Source organism: Cricetulus griseus, chromosome 5 (assembly GCF_003668045.3).
Source record: "Cricetulus griseus strain 17A/GY chromosome 5, alternate assembly CriGri-PICRH-1.0, whole genome shotgun sequence".
NCBI classification, from domain to species: Eukaryota; Metazoa; Chordata; class Mammalia; order Rodentia; family Cricetidae; genus Cricetulus; species Cricetulus griseus.
The window spans coordinates 21650164-21669001 of NC_048598.1; the positions used below are offsets into that span (position 1 = coordinate 21650164).

At 47.1% G+C, this 18838-nt stretch overlaps 2 protein-coding genes across 3 annotated transcripts; one reads left to right on the plus strand and one right to left on the minus strand.

The window, feature by feature from the left end:
• Positions 1 to 89: 89 nt before the first annotated feature.
• On the plus strand, positions 90 to 4801 carry Tomm40l (translocase of outer mitochondrial membrane 40 like). 2 transcript variants are annotated; one of them, XM_027419026.2, is made up of 10 exons: positions 90 to 247; positions 469 to 718; positions 987 to 1054; positions 1295 to 1387; positions 1671 to 1772; positions 1921 to 2026; positions 2207 to 2329; positions 2442 to 2518; positions 2728 to 2830; positions 2949 to 4801. In XM_027419026.2, exons 2-10 carry the CDS (start codon positions 604 to 606, stop codon positions 3086 to 3088), a joined length of 927 nt encoding a protein of 308 aa, XP_027274827.1. In that variant the 5' UTR covers positions 90 to 247; positions 469 to 603; the 3' UTR covers positions 3089 to 4801. The 2 variants fall into 2 exon arrangements, with proteins under 2 accessions (XP_027274827.1, XP_027274828.1); XM_027419027.2 differs by having other exon boundaries at positions 112 to 247; positions 569 to 718.
• Positions 3856 to 7844, minus strand: Nr1i3 (nuclear receptor subfamily 1 group I member 3). Its single transcript, XM_035445430.1, has 7 exons — positions 7685 to 7844; positions 6022 to 6191; positions 5696 to 5835; positions 5367 to 5512; positions 5158 to 5274; positions 4860 to 4965; positions 3856 to 3985 (listed from the first exon to the last, which is right to left on the minus strand). Exons 1-7 carry the CDS (start codon positions 7842 to 7844, stop codon positions 3856 to 3858), a joined length of 969 nt encoding a protein of 322 aa, XP_035301321.1.
• Between the last annotated feature and the right edge of the window lie 10994 nt (positions 7845 to 18838).

An 18838-nucleotide genomic window follows, 5' to 3' on the forward strand; every position in this document is an offset into this window, starting at 1 on the left:
CCGTCAGGCCTGCCACTCTTCTGTTTTCTTCCCTCTCATTGGTCACTGGGAAATTGAAGCCCCTTTTTTCATCATTGAGTGGGTTGGGTCTTTGAGCGCTTCCTTTGCCCATTTCCAAGATGGCGCCTTATAGCCATGCTTGGAATGCAGGTTGAAGCTATAGTTCTGCCATTACTCAAGATGGCTGCCCCCATCAAGATGACCGGGGTGTGCCTAGGGGAAAGGGGCAGCAGGATGGTTTGAGATGGTAAGGGCTAGTGCTCCATTTCGGACAGAGCCTTGGGACGTGGGAATGAAGAACAGAGAAACTAGGGAGCTAGCTGAAGCCTGTGGTGGTGGTTAAGAATAGATAATGGGAGAGCGGACAGGGGTGACAGGTGGGGGTGAGGGATCAACGATGGGGCGGGAGTGTGCCTGGAATTCAATTTTCCCATCGGTGCTCTCTCCCCCTACTGTTCCTTGTTGCAGGTCTAGCACTGAACCATATGGAAGTTTGTGAAACTGGGGAGCCTGATGATGGGGGGTGGAGCCCGTGGGGGATAGAGGGAGCAGTAGATTGTTTCCCCAGGCTAACCCCGACCCCTCCCTGTCCGCTGGACTAAAATGGGGAACACCCTGGGCCTGGCACCGATGGGGACTTTATCCCGCCGGAGCCCCCGTCGAGAGGAACCGCTGCCCAACCCCGGGAGCTTCGACGAGCTGCACCGATTGTGTAAAGGTGAGCATTGGCATTTGGGTGTCTCAGGTTGAAGGGCTAGAGGAGGGGAGGGCCTTGGATGCTGATGTCCAGTGATGTGAACAGAAAGGAGAGATCCAGCTGGAGCATCCAGCAGTCAAGAAGGATCAGATGCCCAAAGTAGAGCATTTTGTTGCAGGATTTGAAAGGAGGTCATTTCCTTCATTGCTTTCCTATGGGACTAAACGGGAAGTCTGTCTCCTTGGTTGGGGTCCTTGTCTGTACTTATTCCTTCCCTTCCCTCTTTCAGATGTATTTCCAGCACAGATGGAGGGCGTGAAGCTGGTTGTCAACAAGGTTCTGAGCAGCCATTTCCAGGTGCTCCCACTTCTCTGGCCCCTCCCTGCCTGTCCCCAGCTCCTCTTCCTCACACCCTTTACTCCAGTCTTAGCCAGGACTTTGCCTGTGGGACTTGTTGCTTAAAATCCAGCGACCCTCTGCATATGTTGGAATAGTTGAGGTTTTTAAAAGCACCCGGGTGGGGGAAAGACCAAGGGCGGGGTAAGGAATTGAAGTGCAGTGGAATGTTATGTTCTCTATCGTCTCCTCTTTCTTCAGGTGGCTCATACTGTGCACATGAGTGCCCTGGGCTTGCCAGGCTATCACCTCCATGCCGCCTATGCCGGGGACTGGCAGCTTAGCCCCACTGAGGTGAGGGCTCCACCACACTTGTGTCAACTCCCTAGACCCTGCATGGACGTGGGTCTTGAGAAGGAGGAAATGTGGATGTTTTCAGGAAGGTCATTCAGCAACTATGTTCTCTGTGCCTCTTCTGAATGGGAGAGGGTAGAGAGATATTCCTGTGCGCAGAGGCCAGCGTTTGTCTTTGATGTCCGCCAGGGGGCGCTGTGTGATGTTCCTGAAATCCCTTAGTGTTCGTGTTTAGGTAAATACACCTACCCATCTCAGCCTTACTGTCTACACTCCTTAACAGGTGTTCCCCACTGTGGTGGGGGATATGGACAGCAGTGGCAGTCTCAACGCCCAGGTCTTGCTTCTGTTGGCAGAGCGTCTGCGAGCTAAGGCTATCTTCCAGGTGACCCACAGTTCCTGCCTCCCTCCACTGAGGCACTCCTCTCTCTCTTCCATGGGTATCCTGCCTTGGGGGACCCAGGGGGAGGGGCAGAGGCAATATTGAACATAAACAGAGGGAAGGGTATTTTATTTCTTACTCTCCTCACCAGACACAGCAGGCCAAGTTCCTGACATGGCAGTTTGATGGCGAATATCGGGGAGATGACTACACAGCCACTCTGACCCTGGGAAATCCTGACCTGATTGGGGAATCAGGTGGGGAACTGGGACAGAGTTCTTGCCTGTCCATTTGCAAAAAAAAAAAAGAAAAGAAAAGTCAATCATGCTGTTTCATCTTCATTGCAGTTTGGGGATTAGAAAAGGAACTTTCTGGGCAGGTTTAGAGCGGGAATGACTGGATATAAATCTGACTCTTGTCTCCTCACTCCCCCACAGTGATCATGGTTGCTCACTTCCTGCAGAGTGTCACTCATCGGCTGGTGCTAGGAGGAGAGCTAGTTTATCACCGTCGACCAGGAGAAGAGGGGGCCATCTTGACTCTGGCTGGGAAGTACTCAGGTATGGTGTCAAGTGACACAGTGGTGAGGAGGAGTGACTCTGGGCTTTTCTGGGGGTCCCTGCCGGTATCTCCTACAGTAACTGTCTTTTCCCTCTGTTCTTTTTCTCCTAGCTCTACACTGGGTAGCTACGTTGAATGTTGGGTCAGGTGGGGCCCATGCAAGTTATTACCACAGGGCAAATGAACAGGTGAGATTACCGAGCTGACCCACTATCCTATTAAGTCAGTCAGAAACTTCTGCCCCTCAAGTCTCCCCAGGCTCCTGGCCTGTTATTCTTCCTCCCCTCCCCTTGGTGTACATTTTCACACATGTTTTTCGGCTTGCTGATACCCTGTCAGGACTCTGCTGGCATTCATGGTGACTGTTCGTCTTCTCATTTTTGTCCCTGCTTCTCAGGTTCAGGTTGGAGTGGAGTTTGAAGCCAACACAAGGCTACAAGATACAACCTTCTCCTTTGGTTACCACCTGACTCTGCCCCAGGCCAATATGGTGTTTAGAGGTGAGGGTTATTGTGACATTTGGAAGTACTGAGAGTTTGGGGATGTGGGGGTGGAGGCTCTACCTTACTTCTGTTTACCCCAAGCCCTACTTACCCCCAGTATTCTTTTCCCTGGCAGGCTTGGTGGATAGTAACTGGTGTGTAGGTGCTGTGTTGGAGAAGAAGATGCCTCCCCTGCCTGTAACTCTAGCCCTGGGAGCCTTTCTCAATCACTGGCGCAACAGATTCCATTGTGGCTTCAGCATCACTGTGGGCTGAAGTTGTCCTGGAGGCAACTTCCACAGCAGCTGGAACCTTTGAGTCAGATGTCCTAGGGCCAGAGACTACCTAGGTTCGTCTCCAAAGCCTACCTTGCTGATGACTTCTAGGTCCCATGGGCAGAGTAAGGGGATAGGACCGTGTCCTCCTCAGAGCTGGAGCTTGCCACACGATCACTTTCCAATGAGGCAGTGGTTTGAGGTTCCCAATTCTGCCATCACCCCCACTGTAATTTTCCACAAGCTCTGTGGCTCTGGACTGAAGGAGAAGGGTCAAGGATGTATCTGGCTCCTCTCACCCTACTTTCTTCTTTATTGTTTTTATTTGATGAAGGAATTAGCTTCTTCAGAGCAGAAAAATCTGCATGGGATTCGCTCCCTGTCCCATTTCTCCCAGTTTTTAATCCCTCAGCCCCCCAAGGTTGGGAAAGTAGGGTTAAAAAGCTAAATCTTTGGCCATAGAAAGACCAAAGAATGGGCCCACCCATTCCCAGAAGGAACTTGACCTTCTAGCCCCGAGGCTTCCTCCTTTCCCATCTTCTGTGTTTCCAGAGAACAACTTTGTCCTTATGGTTAGCCCAAGTCCCCACTCTCTTCCCATTGCCCTCTCCACTCCCCATCGATGACGGCACGAAGAGACAGTTACTGTTCAGTGTTTCATTGCTGTCACTGAGCTCCTTTCAGCTGGTCCCCATCTTGGATACCAGCAGTTTCCCCTTTCCAGTCCAATGAATCCCAGGGGTCTGGGGAAGGAGGCAAGCCTGGGCCTCAGCTGCAGATTTCCCCCAGCAGTGGCATCATAGCGGACAGTCCCTGGATGCGCTGTACTTCGTATGAGTATGCATTGTTTATGCTCCGGAGCTCAGCCAGCAGGCCCATCAGCTTTGCATACAGAAACCTTTGGAGGGAGTAGTAGGGTTACCAGGGAAAGAAGAGGGAAGTAAAGCAGCTGGGAGTCTTGTCCTGAAGCCCCTGAACTGTCCCTTAAGGAGGCTAAGTCTGAACATTAGAAAATCATGCTGTGGACGGCACATACTATACTTTGAAAAATTTCAGAAGTCCCTAAGAGGGCCTCTATCAACACCGTCTTCCTTCCTTGTGCCTAGTTTTTCCTGAACCCAGGGCTTAGAGGTCAAGTGTAAAGGAAGTGCTAGACATGGCCAAAACTTCAACTGTATAGAACCTGGAGGTAGAACCTTCCAGAAGGAACCTCTGGAAGGTGGGTGTGTCTTCTATGTATGAAGCATCCCCCTCTTAGCAAACTGATTTATCAAGGGATGAGTAGGACAAAAAGTGTCATGAACTTCAGAGCCTGGACTGTTGAAGTAGGGACAGACTTTGTCCACAAAACTGTGAATGACCGTGACTTCAAAGGGAACTGAAAAATTCAAGGAATTGACCCAAGGGAGAGGTAGAGAGCCCAAAAGAAGAATGAGCAAGACTTTGAAAATTTTGCTTTAGTTTGGAAAGGTTGGAGAGGTGAGGTGACGGATATCACCAATCTCAGGAATGCTATCACACATAGGCTATGAGCTACTACTTTGCATCTCTACTGAATAAAACAAACAAAAAAACTTGGAAAAGTGAAATGGAACAGCATTATGAGCAATTTGGATATTGGAACTATGTGTGATAGGGGTGGCCCAAGGGAAGGTCTAGATTCCTAAGTATTTGGTTTCCCAAAGGAAACAACAGTAAACTGCATTCATCCATATTCCGGTGTTTCTCCAATTCCCTTCCGTCCCCCAATGAGCACCCAGCGTCCTACCTACCGACTTTGGGGCCTTGGCTGCTGTTCCATAATGTAGTTGTTCAAAATCAGTGCCATCTCCTCTTGCAGCTGGTCAATCTCTTCTCTCTGGGTGACTCCAGGCCTGTCTGGGATGGAAACCAGGAAGGACAAGGTAGCAGGGGACACGGGTGGGAAGTGTCACATTGTACAGGGGCTGAGAATGCTATAGACCCACTCTGTGGGCTTGGAAGCTAGATGGTCAGGGGTAGATTAAAGGGGCCAAGAGTTTTGGTAGAGGTGGCAGAGCCAGAATGCTTTGGCTTTTGGATGACTCTCACCAGGAGAGAAGAGGGCCATGGCAGCCATGAGCACGTACTCAGGCTGTTGGAGCTGCAGTCGTTTCAATGTCCAATGGAAGCGAAAGATCAACTCCAAATATTCGTACTGGAACCCTACTGTGAGAGACGGTAGGTTTGGGAGCCTCCTGGTCATCGCTCCATACCCTGTACCACAAGGATACATACCCTGTGCTGTCCTACCATCTCACCGTGGGCTGCATCTTCAAATTTGTAGCAAAGTGGCCCACAGAAGAAATTCTGTGTTTGAAGACAGAAAGTAGTGTTGAGTGAGATATGCAATATTTCCACAGCTGCTCCCTTGAGAAGGGAGATCTGGTCCTCCATGGGAAGGGACCTGTGGGGGGCAGAAAACAAGGGTGCTTTAGACTTAAGTCTGCGCATCTAAACTCCTAAATGACACATTAGGGCTGCAAATGTTAGGCCTAGTGCTCAGAAAGGCTAAGGGATAAGTGACTTTAACCAGAGACTGGCATGATTTATGAAGCATTTACTTCCTGAAAGACCACGTGATACTCACCGGAAAAGGGGAAGTTCCTTGGTGAACTTGATAATCTGCTGCACCATGAAAGTGGTGATATCTGCAAAGTGTGTGAGCAGAGGCAATGCAGGGACCAGCAAGAAGGAGGGCCGGTGATTGGTGAACAGGTAAGCCGGAGGCTGTAGAGTTGGTTCAGAGTGTGAGTGACAGGCCTCAGCCTTGGCTGTCCTTTGGGCCTCACCAGCCTTAGAAGGGGTTTTGGCTGGTTACCTGCCCACTCTGGAGTTCTGGAGACCTGTTTTCTGTCAGGGCATGGTACATAGCCCTCTCCCCCAGGCACCCAGACCAAATCTCTAAGTTCTCACCCTGAACTTCACAAACTGGTCAAACATGGGGCCCACGTGGCGAATGTGGGCCCCTACGAGGGTCTGGACCAGCTCTTTCCGCTCCTGACTCAGCTGCAGGGAAGCTTTTTGTGCCCGCCGCTGTGCCTGCCTGGCTCGCCGCAATGCCAGGGCTTCTGCTGACAGTATCACTGTGTCGGGCAAGAGAGACGACAAAGCCATTGAGAGCAGCAGAGAACACCTTTCTGCCACTCCACGAGTCGGGGCTACTCAATCTCTTATATGAGGAAGGACTGAGGGAGAAAGGAAAGTTTCTGAGTCTTCATTGGATGTCACTGAACTAGTGTCTCCAGGTGGCAGGGGATCTCTGCACTCTCTACCAGCTTAATATCCATCTGTGACACACTGCAGCAGAAAACAGTGCACCATGGGAAAGAAGGGAAGAGTGCAGAGGGAAGTGGGAAGGGCATAAGACTTTTGGCTCCTTGGGAATATTGAAGAAGGGTCATAATATTGAAAATGTCACTTCATATTTGCATAGCATTGTAATTTCTCTATGGTTAGGTTTCACCAGATACAGCAACTCTAACTTAGACAGGGCAGACGTCATATTTTTCAGAAACAGACTCCAATAACCCTTTCACAGTCATAAGTGATACAGGCAGAACTCAAATCAGCCTCATTTGGCTTCTACAGAGTCCTTTTCACTGCTCCATGTTGAAAAGCAGTGGGAGCCAGGCTGTGGTGGTGCATGCTTTTAATCCCAGCACTTGGGAGGCAGAGGCCAGCCTGGTCTACAGAGGAAAGGCTCCAAAGCTACAGAGAAGCCCCCTCTTGAAAAAAAAGAAAAAGAAAAAAAAAAAAAGAAAGCAAAGTAGTGTGATAGGGAAAAGCAGGAGTCTGAGAGGCAGACAGGCTTGATGCTGAAGTGTAGCTCTGCTTTTTAGCTGACTGACTGAAGTTGTGGGGGGGCAGTTTCATTATCTGTTGGGGCCACAGCACAGTTACCTGGCACAGAGAAAGCAGCAACGAATAACTAAGAAGTACCCGGGAGATGACAGGTACGATGTACTCCAGAGATAGAAGGGGCAAGGCAAGCCATGTATATGGAGGTGAGGGCATTTCAGGTAGAGGGAATGGGAAATGGGAAAAAGGAAAGAGGAAGGAATGGCCGCGGAGGAATAGGCTTACTAAGTTCAAGGATAGCACTGAGCCAGTGTGGCTGGGATGCATTAAAGGGCTTAAGAGACACAGTCTGAAGTGGGGTGTGTATGGAATTATGCACCTTAACAGAGATTGGAGTGGGGAGAGGCTGGGAAATGGTTCAAGATCAAGGACTGGTTGATCTTACAGAGAACCTGGGTTCAATTCCAGCGCCCACATGGCAGCTTATAAGCTATCTGTAACTCCAATTCCAGGGGATCCAGCATGCTCTTCTAGCCTCTGTGGACACCAGGCATCTACACAGTGCACAGACATATATGCAGGTAAACACTTAAACACATTAAAAATGAGTAATAAATATTTTTAAAAAGAGAGACTTGAAGTTTTGGAAACAGTAGCATAATCTGATCAGTGTCAAAAAGCTTACTCTGCCTGCTGTGTGGAACATGAGCTGTTAGGTGGACAAAACAGCAGAGAAGCACACTCAATGGATTCCTGGGATGGTAGGGGCCCAACTCACTGTCTTTCCTCATGCCAGCGTTTAGACACTTCTGCAACCTGCAGGCTGGACAGTGGCGTCTCTGGGTTTTGCTGACCTCACAGCTTCCAGAAAATGGACAGATGGGACCAACGGTTTTGCTGACGGTTCGCCTGTGAGACAGAGAAAGACGCGGCAGCATTTGAGATGGAAGTGAATAGCTAGGTGGGTATAAGAGGAGGCTGAGGGATATGGCCTAAAAGACTAAATGATTCAACAATAGGCTAATTTGAGTTGTACCCAGAGGTCTTCAGAGATAGCTGGAACATTTTCATAGGGACTCAGGAGCCTTCATTGTGTAGTACCAACTTGGTACTTTGCAGGTAGGGTGTACTAAACAAGTGCTCTTAACTAATAGGCTGTGCCTCTAGGACAAACGGTTGGCCTGCTCTTTTATTATGTCACAGTGTGATGGTCAGCAAGATTGAGTGTGCTAGACACAGGGTAGTTTAGCTTAGCTGTGGGAGTATCATAGCCGGATAAAGCTTGGAGATGTGCCAGGGTTTCAAGGCGGGCTGATAGGAGTGTGGGGGTTGTTCCTGTTGGAGAGAAAGCATTCACCTGAAGAAGCCTTTGCAGCCCTCACAAGTCAGGGCATGGAAATGATAGCCTGTGGCTCGGTCTCCACACACCACACAATTCCTTGGCCCAAATTCCTCTCTGCTGGCCATGGTTTCAAGTGTTAGTGTAGCTGTCATGGTCTCCTGAATGTGGGAAGAGTTAACAGTCAGCTCTAGACCATGTTAAACTCTTCTTCTGTGGAATCCCTTCCCGCAACTACCCCCGCCCCCTCCAATCCCCAGCACTGTCTACACTAAAAGCAAAACTGTTGTTTTCAGCCTCTGACTTCCAACAGATTACCCACCTGTTTTTCCTAGGCAGTATGACACATGCAGGCCACAAAATCTTGTGTGAGATGCCTCTCTCCAAGCCTCACACTGACCCCACTTTCCTTGTGATCTCAGGAACTGCAGGAATTAGAGATTGTCCTCGGTACCTAGAAAATCAAGGGACTTGTTTCTGAATCTCTTGTATGTGCCCTCCAGGTACTCTCTGTGCCATTTGTAGGTAGGATGCAGACTGTGGACCCAGGGCAAAGACCTGGGGCGGGAGGTTTTCCTAGCATGCCCCAGTTGTTGGTTGGTGGCAGATGGGGAGGGACTATGGTAGGTGGGGACTTCACAACTCATTAAAAGTTGTCACTTATCAGGCTCAAGGAGTTTTTCTCTGTTGGTGAGCTTTAGGCTAAATCTGCAGTTCCCTCTATATGTGGGTCCTGGATAAACTGAGGAGAGCTAAAGAGGGAGAGAGGGCAAGTTTTTTTTACATGGAGTATGCCAATAGTAAAAGGATAGCTATAACAATTATAGCAGGCTCCCAAAGGATTTTCTTTCTTTCTTTTTCTTTTTCTCTTCGTGTTTTGTTTTTCCAGACAGGGTTTCTCCCTCTGGGTGTAGCCCTGGCTGTCCGGGAACTTACTCTGTAGACCAAGCTGGCCTTGAACTCACAGAAATCCACCTGCCTCTGTCTCCCCAGTGCTAGGATTAAAGGCGTGCGCTACCAACTGCCTGGCTCTTTCTTTTCTTAAAACATTATTGATTTTTTCCTTTTAATGTGTATACCTAGTACCCACAGAGATCGAAGGTAGAGATGCCTGATCTTCTGGGACCAGAGATACAGCCTATTGTGAGCTACCATGTTCCTTCTGTACTAGGAATTGAACCTGAATCCTTTGTAAGAGCATAAGTGCTCTTACCCTCTGAGCCTTCTTTCTAGCCCCAGAAAATTGTTTAAAAAAGACTTCAGGAGACTAAGAACTTAGGCATAAAGCCAGAAGAGATCCCATTTCCTTACTTGGGATGACTGAGATATAAATAAAAGTGAACTCTAGGTGGTAGAGCAAAAGCTCAGCCAGTGAAGTGCTTAACTGTATGAGCATAGGAACCTGCGTTTAAATCCTAGAACCCACCTTGTTTAAAGATTTATTTTCTGTTTTGTGTGCATTGGTGTTTTTGCCTATATGCATGTCTGTGTGAGGGTGCCAGATCCCTTGGAACTGGAGTTACACAGACAATATTAAGATGCCATGTGGTTGCTGGAAATTAAACCTCAGTCCTCTGGAAGAGCAGCCAGTGCTCTTTTTTCTTTTCTTTTCTTTCTTTCTTTTTTCTTTTCTTTTCTTTTTTTTGGCTTTTCGAGACAGGGTTTCTCCGTATTGCTTTGGAGGTTGTCCTGTAACTCGATCTGTAGATGAGGCCTGGCCAGCCAGTGCTCTTTTTTCTTTTCTTTCTTTCTTTTTTCTTTTCTTTTCTTTTTCTTGGTTTTTCAAGATAGGGTTTGGAGCCTATCCTGGCACTCCCTCTGGAGACCAGGCTGGCCTCGAACTCACAGAGATCCTCCTGCCTTTGCCTCCCAAGTGCTGGGATTAAAGGCGTGTGCCGTGTGCCACCAATGCCAGCCCCATTTTTTTTTTTAAAAGCACAGTGGGTGTGAAGATGTGTCATTGTGATTGGTTTAAAAAAAAAAAGATAAATAGCTAATAGCTAGGTGAGAGGTAGAGGTGGGATTTCTGGACAGAGAGAGAGCTCTGGGAAAAAGGAAGGTAGAGATGCCAGGAGATACAGAGCAAGCAGGACGTACAGGAGGAGAGGTAAGAGCCACAGTCATGTGGCAGAACACAGACTAATATAAATGGGTTAATTTAAGTTAGAAGAGTTGGTTAGGAACAAGCCTAAGCTATAGGCTGATCTTTCATAATTAATGATTAGTCTTCGTGTCATTATTTGGGAGCTGGTGGGACAGAGAAACACTGATTACAGTGGGACACACTTGTAATCCCAATGCTTATGAGGCAGAGACAGGCAGATCCCTGGGGCAAGCCTAGCCTAGTTGGCGAATTCCAGACCAGTGAGACATTGTCTCAAAAAACAAGGTGGGGCTGGTGTAATGACTCAGTGGGTAAAGACACTTGCTGCCAAGCCTGATGACCTCTTTGATACCCAGAATCTACATGGTGGAAGGAGAGAATTGGCACCTGCAAGTTGTCCTCTGACCTCTATAAATGCTCAGTGGTATATGTGCACCCTTCCCAAATAAAGGGATGTAACAACAACAACAAAGCCCTCACAAACAAAATGGGTGGCACCTGAGAAATGAATGATACCCAAGATGGTCCTCTGGTCTTCACATGCGCACACGCGCGTGTGCGAGAGCACACACACACACACACACACACACACACACACACACACACACACACAACCTCTAATAAATTAGAGGCAGTTGAACTTGATTTGGGAACTCTTATCCTATAAGAGCTGAGTTCATGGATTGTGATTTGTGATTGGAGGGACCAGCTCCCCGTTTTGGCAGCCATAACAGCCGAACATGTACTTGCCTGACCTTGCCTTGGTCACTGGGAGGTCAGATGCCTGCCTCATGGCAAGGAACCAATCAGAAGTTAGCTGGTGGTGCTATGCTTTACAGCTCTGGTGTGCTTTACGGACAAGTGCACAGCAATGATGCACAGAGCATAGCAACCACCCTGGGAGGGCCTATGGGCCATAACAACCAGTTGGCCAATCAACACAGGGTAAACCCTCCAAGCCTGGAGGCACACCAATCCTGAGCCTCAGGGTACCCCTAGACACTCCCCTTATGCTGCCCTATAAGATCTCTATGCAAACTCTTTGAGCTGTCTTTCCTAGGCATCTGCCATGGTGGGTGGATGAAAGACCCGAGCTAACATGGGGTTAGCTCGTTAGACAACTATAATAAAGCCTCATGCAGTTTGCATCAAGCTTTCGACTCTGCCTGGTGATTGGGGTGACTGCGGTCTTGGGCTGAGATCCTGGAGGCCCGAGCTTCCGGGTATCTTTCATGATCACAAAGGACCTGGCAATCAGAGGATTCTCATGCTTGTCAGTTTTGCTGCTGTCATGCTGATATTTATTTATTTATTTAGTTTGCTTTTTCAAGATAGGGTTTCTCTGTGTAGACTTGGCTGTTCTGGAACTCTCTCTGTAGACCAGGTTGGACTTTAACTCAGAGATCCACCTGTCTCTGCCTCCTGACTGCTGGGATTAAAGGAATGTACCACTACCAGCCAGCTCAAGGTGAAAGACCCCTGGAGGCTCAGGCCCCCCAGGATCTCAGCCCAGGACCTCGGTTACCCCAAACACCAGGCAGAGTTGAAATCATGATGCAAACTGCACGAGGCTTTATTGTAGTTGTTTAACGAGCTAATCCCATGTTAGCTGGGGCCTTTCATCCACCCACCGTGGCCGATGGCTAGAAAAGATGGCTCGAAGCCACTGTATAGAGATCTTATAGGGCAGCGTAAGGGGAGTGTCTAGGGGTACCCACAGGCTCAGGATTGGTGTGCCTCCAGGCTTGGAGGGTTTGCCCTGTGTTGATTGGTCAACTGGTTGTTATGGCCCATAGGCCCTCCCAGGGTGGTTGCTATGCTCTGCGCATCATTGCTGTGCACTTGTCTGTAAAGCACACCCAGAGCTGTAAAGCATAGCACCACCAGCTAACTTCTAATAGGTTCCTTGCCACGAGGCAGGCATCTGACCTCCTAGTGACCAAGACAAGGTCAGGCAAGCAAGTGTTCGGCTGTTATGGCTGCCAAAATGGGGAGCTGGTCCCTTCAAAGGAAACTCTTATAAAAGAAAGCATTTAATTGGTGCTTGCTTACAGTTTCAGAAGTTTAGTCCATTTTTATCGTGGCAGCATGGTGGCATGCTGGCAGACATGTTGCTTGAGAAATAGCTGGGAATTCTACATCCTGATCTCGGGCAGTACGAAAGCAGAGAGCAACACTGGGATTGCCTTGGGCTTTTGAAACCTTAAAGCCCACCTGAGTTGTAGCAGGCTTTCTTGGACCACCAGCCCCTAAATCATGACACAGAGACTTATTATTAATTATCAGTGCTTAGGCCTAGCTTAAGCTTGTTTCTATCTAGCCTTTTAAACTTAAGTAAACCCATTTCTAATATCTATGTGCTGCCCCGAGGCTCATTTACCTCATCTATGTCCTACGCTCCATCCTGTTTTCCTGCTTCCTCTAGTTTCCTCACATTTCCACCCTTCTTCTTCCCAGTGTCCTCTGTGCCTGGAAATCCTGCCTAGCTATTGGCCATTCAGCTTTTTATTAAACCAATCAGAGTGATACATATTCACAGTGTACAAAGACATTATTCCACAACAGTATTTATTTTCTGTGTATGTGTGTGCCAGAGTGTTCATGTGTGTACCACATGTATGCATGCATCCATGAACTTCAGAAGATGGTGTAGTAATTATTTCTGTTAACAAATACTGACTGAAGCTGGGCAGTGGTGGCGCATGCCTTTAATCCCAGCACTTGGGAGGCAGAGGCAGGAGGATCTCTGTGAGTTTGAGGCCAGTCTGGTCTACAGAATGAGTTCCAGCAGAGTCAGTGCTGTTATACAGAGAAACCCTGTCTTGAAAACCCCAAAAAACCAACCAAACAAAAACTACAACAATAACAAATACTAAGACCCTCCATGTATTAGATATATGATGAAAAGATGAGTAAGACACTCTTGTATTCATGAGGTTTAAACCTATTAGGGAGACAGCCCTTCTAACAGATATAAAGAAATATATTCAGACCCATGATTATGCTGAATTCAGAGGATTATGTGACCAAAAGAGGGGCCCTTAATCCTGGTTTGACAGAGTAATGTTGTTTTCTATCTCCTTGGACGTGTGGCAACTGAATTGATTTTTTTAAAGGACAATGAAGAGCCGGGCGTTGGTGGCGCACGCCTTCAATCCCAGCACTCAGGAGGCAGAGGCAGGCGGATCTCTGTGAGTTCGAGACCAGCCTGGTCTACAAGAGCTAGTTCCAGGACAGCTTCCAAAGCCACAGAGAAACCCTGTCTCGAAAAACAAAACAAAACAAACAAACAAACAAAAAACAAAACAAAAAAAAAACAAAAAAAGACAATGAAGAATTAGCTAGGAGAAAATAAAAACAAATCTAAGCAGAAAATGCAACTGAGATGTTCAAGAAGCCAGAAACATGAAGGCAGATATGGTAGAGCCATGAACAGGCTTGCTGAAGCATAGGACTTTGATGAAAGGGAAGAATGGACACGGGGCTAGAGAGAAGCGATATGAAGCTGAGATTTGGCAGGGCCAGACTGGGGACATCTCATGTATCAGACCAAGCAGTTTGAATCCATTGGGAAGCTTTAATTATTTATTCTTTCACAAATCAGGTCTCAGCTCTTGCTATGCAGCCCAGGTTGGAATTCTTGCAATTTTGCTCCCTCAGCTTCCCCAGTGCTTGGGTTACAGGAGTAACCCAGCTAGTTTTTCAGAGAACTTGAGGTGGTAAGCTTGAGACTGGAGAGTGCTCATATTAAAGGTGCTTGCAGCCAGGCCTGATGACCAGAGTTCAATCGGAGGGACTCTCATGACAGAAGGAGGGAACCAACTTCTACTAGTTGTCCTCTGACTTCTATTCATGTCCTGTGGTAAACATGCATAAACACAAATAAACCAATATAAGAAAAACTAAAGAGTGAGCTGGGAAAGATATGGTCAGATCTGTATTCTGGATAGCTCACTTTGGTGGTTGGTTGACAGGTAAATGTGTGGATGGAGACCTGGAAGCAGAGACTAGCAAGCTATTGTCATAACACAGATGGTTAAGCCTACTCTAGAATAGTGGTAAGACTTTTAAGAAGAGGGTGTGTCAAAAAATACATAGGAAGTGAAATCACTGGATTGAAAAAGGGGAAGAGAAGTTAATGATGACTGTGGTTGTCTAGCATGGCTGATCGGGGGCAAAGAGGCCACTGGAGAAGGACTAATGCCCTCCACTTGGTCCCTGATCCTCTTCTACAGTGACAATGCATTTCAGCAACATTCTATCGAGTGCTTGTTCCGTGGGTAGACACCATGATGAGGAGGAATGAGAGAGAGAGAGGTCCTATTACAAAGCAATTTAATTATGGAGCTGTTCTAGCTTCTTTCTGTTGCTGTGATAAGATATCCTGGCAAAAAAAGCAGTATAAGGGAGGAAAAGATTTATTTAACTCACAACTCCAGGTTACAATTCATCATTTCAGGGAAGACAAAGCAGGAACTCCAGCAACTGGTCATCTCACATCCACCCTGGCTTCCCCTAATGATAGGCTGTAAAGTGTAAGCTGAAGCAAAACCCTTTCTCCTCAATTTCTTTTTTAAAACACAGCAATAGTATGAATCCCTAAGAGCCTACCAGTCAGGAGTCCCAGCACTTGGTAGGCAGAGGCAGGTGGATCTCTGTGAGTTCAAGGCCAGTCTGGTCTACATAGTGAGTCCCAGGACATCCAGGGCTACACAGTGAGACCCTGCCCCAAAACAACAACAAAAACAAACCAACCCTGTAGTTGGAATTTTTGTTGTGCTGCCAACCAGCTTCCAAGTAAAGATACAGAGACTTATTAATTATGAATGCTGAACCTTAGCTTAGGCCTGTCCCACTAGTTCTTTTAACTTAAATTAACATGCTTTTATTCATCTATGTTTTGCCTTGGCCTTTTTATCTTTCATTCTGTATATTCTACTTTCCTGCTTCCTCCATGTCTGTCTGTCTGGCCCCTATTATCTCCTTGTCATCTCCTTTTTCTTTCTTCCTTGAGCCTAAATTCCTCATCCTACTTACTCTCCTTGCCCACAAGTCCCGGCTATACCTCCTCCCTTGCTTTTGGCCATTCAGCTTTTTATTAGACCAATCAGGTGCCGTAGACAGGCAAGGTGAAACAGCAACGCATCTTTACTTAACTAAGCAAATGCAACACATCTTTACATAGTTAAACAAATGCAACACATCTTTGCATAGCTAACCAAATATCCTGCAACAAAACCCTAAGAACTTAAGTTCAAGTTCTGACCTCTTACTAGCTGAATTAGTGGTTTTGGCCTTTTATTGCTTAACACACTTAAGACCCAGTTCAATGGGCCCTGAGAAGCAGAAATTGTCATCTTGACTTCCCTGTAGAATTGGAAAAGAAGACTTCTAGGTTGGCACCTGTGGTGATTTGAACGGTATGGCCCCCACAGACTCATATATTTAAATGAGTGGTCGTTAGGGAGTAGCACTACTTGAGACGGGTTAAGGAGGTATGACTTTGTGGAAGTAGGTGAGGCTTTGTTGGAGGAAGTGTGTCACTGGTGGGGGTGGGCTTTGGAATTTCAAAAGCTCAAGCCAGGCCCAGTGTCTCTCTCTCCCTTCTGTCTTCAGATCCGGATGTAGAACTCTCAACTACTTCTCAAGCACCATGCCTGCCTGCACACCACCATGCTTTCCAATATGTTGATAATGGACTAAACTGTAGCTGGTCTTTCTTTGGACTGCCAGCTCCCGAATAAAAACATGGAGACTTCTAATTAACTATGAAAGCTTGGCCTTAACTTAGGCTTGTTCCTAACCATCTCTTAAAACTTAAATTTGCTTGTTTATATTAATCTATGTTCTTCCAAGTGGCTCATTAACTATCCACAGTACCATACATAAAACTTCCTCTGTGTCTGGCTGGCAAATCTCCTGCCTTAGATTCTTTTTTCTTTTCTTTTCTTTCTTTCCTTTTTTTTTTTTTTTTTTTTTTTTTTTTGAGACAGAGTTTCTCTGTGTAATGGTCCTGGCTGTCCTGGAACTCACTTTGTAGACCAAGGTGGTCTCAAACTCACTGAGATCCACCTGCCTCTGCCTCCTGAGTGCTGGTATCAAAGGCATGCAACACCACAGCCTGGTGTCTGCCTTAGAATCTTTTCTAGAGTTTCTCTCTCTGCCTGGAAGTCCTGCCTATTCTGTTATTGGTCATTCAGCTCTGTAATCCAATGAGAAGGTGCCTTAAGGCAGGTGAGGAAGGACAGAGACACATCTTCACACAATGTACAAAAAGGTTATCCCAACACTAAACCTCTGAGACTATAAGCCAGCTCCAGTTAAATGCCTTCCTTTATAGGAGTTGCTGAGGCATGGTGTCTCAGTGACTAAGACGGCATAAGGTGCTTATGGAGAGGGCAGGAAGAGGTCAGATGGAGGGAAAATGTTTGATCCTGGGGCTGTTCGTTCACTGGGGTCTAGGAATTATACTGAGCCTTGCTCTTAGTCCACCTTGTACTTCTGTTGTTGCTGCTGCTGCTGCTGTTGTTTGGGACAGGGTCTCATGTAGCCTCAGCTTATTTGGAATTTGTTATGTCTCCGACCCAGGCACTAAACTCCCTATCCTCCTGCCTCTGCCTCCTGTGTGCTGAGCTTATAGACATGTAGTACCACACATAGAAAATCTTGTACTTCTTTGAGACAGGGCTGCTTTGGAAACAGACTTCTCTGAGCTTACTTTTCTGAATTTCTCCAGCCTTGGAGCCTCTTCTGTGGAGCAGATCAAGAGTGGAATCTCCTGCATGGGTCACTGGCACCCTCGAAAGGTAGGCCTTCAGTTAAGTGACGTGCTCACCCTCCCCCTACACACCCACCTCAGGCCAGGATCTGAAAAACACCTGTGCCGGCTGAAACCTGAGTGGTAAGCTTTCTGAATTCTTATTCCTTTTACCTGGGGTTGGGGAACTACCAGACAACTTTATTGTAAAGAATAAAGCAATATATAAAATTCTTTGCACAGCGCTTAAAGCATGGGAGGGGTCTATAAGTATTCAGACCCTTAGCGTCTTCCTTTTTCGCTCTTCCATGCCCGCTTTCCCTCTCCCAGACACTAAGTTGGAGCATGGAGTCACCTGGCCTCTTTTCTCTCCCTAAAATTGACCAGATGTCATGATTTGCCATTGCTGTCCCCTGACCTCTAAATGCCCACTGCTTCTTAGCCGAGTTCAGGCCTCATCATTTTTCACTCACCACTGCAGTAGCCTACTAAATTATTCTCGATGCCGTCAGCGTCATCTCCTAACCCATCCTCCGTGGTTGCTATTTCTAAAATGCAAATTTGATCCTGTCTCTCCCCTGCTTAAAATTCTTCATTTGATTTCCCTCACCTTCAGAGGGAAAAAAAAATCCAATCTCTTTAGCATACAACACAAAGTCCTTTGTGATCTGGCTCCTACTTATCACCCTGGCCACTTCTATTCTGTCCTGGCTTCCCTGCCCTGACCTCGTACATCACACTTGGCTCTAGACGTACTTAAACATTTAGCGTGCCCTGAACAGGCTGTGCTCACTTCCCTCTGACATCGCCCTTGTTGTTTCATTCGGATGGAATCACCTCACATACCCCACCCCACCCCATCCCACCCCTGCCACTTTTAGTCCCTCCTCCCTTGGTCCTCCTAGCCCTTCAGCCTGGAGTACAGCACATCACCTTTAGGAGCCAATGCTATATCTGCACACAAATTTGTCACAGCACTATCTGAAGAACCATGGAAGGCTTCTGGCTATCAATCAATTCCAAATTGCTGGATTAAAGAACTGCTTTCTTTTCCTCTGGGAGACAGGGCTTCTCTGTATAACAGCCCTGGCTGTCCTGGAACTCAGCTCTGTAGATGAGGCTGGCCTTGAACTCATAGAGATCTGCCTCCCTCTGCCTCCCAAGTGCCGGGATTAAAGACGGGCCACCACTGCCTGGCAAGAACTGCTTTTTAAAATAGAGCTTTAAAAACCATTTTCTTAAAAAAATTATCATTTATTGTATGCGTGTGTGAGAGCATGTGTAGGAGGGCAGAAAGGTATCAGATCCCCTGGAGCTGGAGGTGTGAGCTGCTTGATGTGGGTGATGGGATTCAAAATCGGGTCCTCTTCAAGAATAGTGTGTGCTCTTAACCACTGGGCTAGCTCTCCAGCCCAAGGATTGCCTTTTATGTTTCCTTTCTTTCTTTTTCAAGTTTTATTTTATGTGTTTTGCCTACACACATGTGTGTATAACACTTATGTGCCTGATCCCAGGTCTTTGGGAAAAGCAGCAGTGCTGTTAACTACTGAGTCATCTCTCTAGCCCCCTTTACTTTTCTTTTTGAGATTTATGACTACATAGCCCAACTCAGCCTCCTGAGTAAAGAATGTGGTCACAGGCATCCATGAAACACCACACCAGACTAAAGTCTGCATCTTTTATTTCTTGATTCACAGAGGCTTTTAGTTGTGGTTTTTGGTGTTTTGAGACA

Excerpts from the sequence above, each read along its gene's own strand:
- Tomm40l (XM_027419026.2), top strand. The coding sequence starts at position 604 with ATGGGGAACACCCTGGGCCTGGCACCGATGGGGACTTTATCCCGCCGG. Across the intron at positions 1,055-1,294 it reads TTCTGAGCAGCCATTTCCAG|GTGGCTCATACTGTGCACAT; the intron begins GTGCTCCCACTT and ends CTCTTTCTTCAG. Across the intron at positions 1,773-1,920 it reads GAGCTAAGGCTATCTTCCAG|ACACAGCAGGCCAAGTTCCT; the intron begins GTGACCCACAGT and ends TCTCCTCACCAG.
- Nr1i3 (XM_035445430.1), bottom strand. The coding sequence starts at position 7,844 with ATGCTGCCGCGTCTTTCTCTGTCTCACAGGCGAACCGTCAGCAAAACC. Across the intron at positions 6,192-7,684 it reads CGCTGGCATGAGGAAAGACA|TGATACTGTCAGCAGAAGCC; the intron begins GTGAGTTGGGCC and ends TGCCCGACACAG. Across the intron at positions 5,836-6,021 it reads ACCAGTTTGTGAAGTTCAGG|CCTCCGGCTTACCTGTTCAC; the intron begins GTGAGAACTTAG and ends CCAACTCTACAG.